This window comes from Sinocyclocheilus rhinocerous, unplaced genomic scaffold (genome assembly GCF_001515625.1).
Source record: "Sinocyclocheilus rhinocerous isolate Xijiao unplaced genomic scaffold, SAMN03320098_v1.1 scaffold47, whole genome shotgun sequence".
Taxonomy (NCBI): Eukaryota; Metazoa; Chordata; class Actinopteri; order Cypriniformes; family Cyprinidae; genus Sinocyclocheilus; species Sinocyclocheilus rhinocerous.
In genome coordinates this window covers 512869-516311 of record NW_015633578.1, presented here as the reverse complement: position 1 = coordinate 516311, position 3443 = coordinate 512869, and the positions used below count along the sequence as shown (strand labels likewise).

The 3443-nt window shown below is 33.4% G+C and overlaps 1 protein-coding gene across 1 annotated transcript in view; it reads left to right on the top strand.

The window, feature by feature from the left end:
• The first annotated feature begins 1137 nt into the window (after window positions 1–1137).
• The window catches only part of lim2.2 (lens intrinsic membrane protein 2.2), a 3637-nt gene continuing 1331 nt past the window's right edge, over window positions 1138–3443 (top strand). The window contains exons 1-2 of the mRNA XM_016558459.1: window positions 1138–1266; window positions 3091–3292. Coding sequence (XP_016413945.1) covers window positions 3115–3292 — 178 coding nt within the window. The 5' untranslated portion in view covers window positions 1138–1266; window positions 3091–3114. The remainder of the gene's footprint in view (window positions 1267–3090; window positions 3293–3443) is intronic.

The window sequence follows — 3443 nt, the reverse complement described above, 5'->3', positions numbered from 1 at the left end:
TGTGTGTGTGTCTGTGTCTGTGTGTGTGTGTGTGTGTGTGTGTATCAAAAGTTTGGGATCAGTAAGATTTTTCATATTTTTTACCAAAGTTTCTTGTGCTCATCAAGACTGTATTTATTTGACCAAAAATACAGAAAAAACCCTGTTATTTTGTGAAATATTATTGCAATTTAAAATAAGTTTCTATTTGAATATACTTCAAAATATAATGTATTTCTGTGATGCGCAGCTGTATTTCCAGCATCATTACTCCAGTCTTCAGTGTCACAAGATCTTCAGAAATCATTCTAATATGCTGATTTATTATCAGAGCTGGAAACTGTTGCTGCTTCATATTATTTTGGACCCTGTGATACTTTTTTCAGAATTCTTTGATAAAGAGTTAAAAAGAACTGTTTATTCAAAACACACAAAACATTACAACATACACTAGTATTTAAAAGTTTGGGGTCAGTAAATCTTTTCTTTCTTTTTCTTTTTTTAAAAGAAATTAATACTTTTATTCAGCAAGGATGTGTTAAATGGATTAAAAGTGATAGTAAAGACTTATACTGTTAGAAAAGATTTCGGTTTTGAAAAAACGCTGCTCTTTTTAACTTTTTATTCATCAAAGAATCAAAGAAACAAGTATCACGTGTTCCAAAAAAATATGAAGCCGCAAAACTGTAATAAATCAGCATATTATTATGATTTCTGAAGATCATGTGACGCTGAAGACTGGAGTAATGATGCTTTGCATCACGGGAATACATTATATTTTAAAGTAACGTTATATTAAAATAGGAAACCAATATTAGAAACTGCAATAATACTTCACAATATTCGTTTTTTTCTGTATTTTTGATCAAATAAATACAGCCTTGATGAGCAGAAGAAACTCTAATTAAAAACATTAAAAATCTTACTGATCCCAAACCTTTGTTTATATATATATGTGAGGCGTTTCTTCATCCTTCAAAGCCCCAGTCCAAGAGTTCTGGCTCGATTTGACCTCCAGCCGAAGGAGGAAGACCGAGGCGTCGACGCGCGTCACTAACGCCCCACGCCGCAGAAGACTGGCGAGATTGTGAGGAGAGCGTCAGCGAGTAAACAACAGGACGAGACGCGGTGAAAGATGCGGATTACCTCACATCTCACATGTCTGACTGGATGATTCGCTCCATTGTGGCCCGAACAATGACGGCCGCGCGTAGTGGGCTTAAAAACGGCAGAAGCGCTCGCACGGAGCTCAATCCTCGCGGGAGACCGGCAGCAACCGTCTGAGAGGTACATGATGATATAAGATATGATATCAAATTGATTTTAAACTATTGACAAAGTTTTATCTACTTCATTAGGTGCTTTAAGGACAGTCCGCGGCTGTTTGAGGGAAGTCTTGGAGAATGATTTGACCGTTACACTTGCTGTTTTTTAAATCCTTGCATTGGCGGGAACAAAAGCGCGGTTTGTTCTCAGCGTCCATTTGCGATGCGTTTATGGCACGTTTTGTGAGTTTTATCGTGAATGTCTCTCTTATTCGTCTGTGAGTGAGTCATTTGTTAGTAATTTGTGTGTGTGTGTGTTTGGCAGCGTTCAGCTCGAGTTTGAAATGTGCTGATCCAGTTTGTGCTGCGCAAACGCTTCGCATTCAGAACGCTTTTATGATGAACGGATTGAAGTTTTGATTAATCGGCTCGATTCGAGCCAAATGCTGATCGCACAGAAAGCCTTTTGTTCGCGAACCAAAGGGTTTGTTTGTAAAAAGTTGGTGCAGAAGTTACACAAAAATTCAGAGTTGTCTTTTAGTGTTTGTATTAGTATAAACTTTTTTTTTTTTTTTTATAATAGTCTTTTTTCTTCAAAAGTGGAAAGTTCTTTCATTTCTAATATGGCATTAATAAAAGTCTTTATTAAAAGCAAAAAATAGGTGGCTTTCTGTACGCTATTGTGGAATATAATGATAAAATCCATCATATTATAATGTTTAAAATTATAAAAATGTATCATTATAACTACAAAATATTTATTAATATTTTAAAGATGTCATTAATTACCATTAATGATACCTCTTGAAAGTTTCTTGCAAGGTTTCTGATGGTTTGTTATTTTTTAAAATATACACTTATTTATGCTATAATTTATAAATGGTGATTATGGTGATTTATATGTTGTATATTATAAAAATTAAACAAATGAATTTAATCTATTCTATAATTTATTATTATTATTAGTAGTAGTAGTAGTTATATGTTGTATATTTGTTATCAAATTTACACATACTTTTAATTTGTCCTATAATTTATTATTAATATTGTATGTTGTATATTTATCATAAAAATCTACAAAATTACACAAAAAAACCATTTAATTTATCCTATAATTCATTATTATTATTTATATGTTGTATATATTTTATTAAAAAATACACAAATATGTTTAATTTATCCTATAAGTTAGTGTTTTTATTTACTAATATATACATGAAAGTTTATTTGCTATCTGTAATAGTAACAAATATAGTATTTTGCCTAAATTTGTATGTATGGAATAAATTACACAGATACTTTTAATTTGTCCTATATTTTATTATTATTATTGTTTATATGTTGTATATTTGTCATAAAAAATATAAAAATTGCACAAATATATTTAATTTATCCTATATAATTTAATATTTTAGTGTTTTTTTTAATTTACTAATATATTCATTAAAGTTTATTTGCTATTTGTAATACTAACAAATATAGTATTTTGCCTAAATTTGTACATGTTGTATGTTTTAAAGTCTTTATCCTGAGAAAACTGAAAGCTGAATCACGTTTCCATGTAATATTTTCAAATGTACTTTTACCGAAAATATGAGCGGCGTTTACACGTGCAGAAGTTGCTGAGTGGTTGCCAGGCAGTTGCTATGCGGTTACTAAAGTGTTCTGATTGGTTGTTGGCATGTTGCCATGGGGTTGCTATGGGTGTTTGCTCTCTCCTGAACAAGAGGAATCATTGACGTCTGGAGCGCAAACTTAATGTCAGTTCTTCAGCACTAGTGTATTCAGTACAGTGTTGATCAGTTAGTGAACGTGTGTGTGTGTGTGTGTGTGTGTGTGCGTGCAGGAGGACGTCCCGATCCTCTGACTGATGGTGCTCACTCTGGTAGGCGGGGCCTCTCTGGGTGGAGTGGCGGCCCTCGTGCTCTTCATCATCTCCACGGCAACAGACTATTGGATGCAGTATCGCTACTCCGGGAACGCAGCCAATCAGGGCCTCTGGAGGTTCTGCATCAATCGCAAGTGCCACGCCCACACGCTGACCGTGGGTGAGTGTGGTAAAACCGCCGTAAACACTACAGAAAGACATGACAGCTGAAATTATACAAATATGCCATGTTTTTAATTATATAAAAACTCAAATTAAAGAAAATGTCATTTATTTTATATATATATATTAGTATTATTATTAATGTGTGT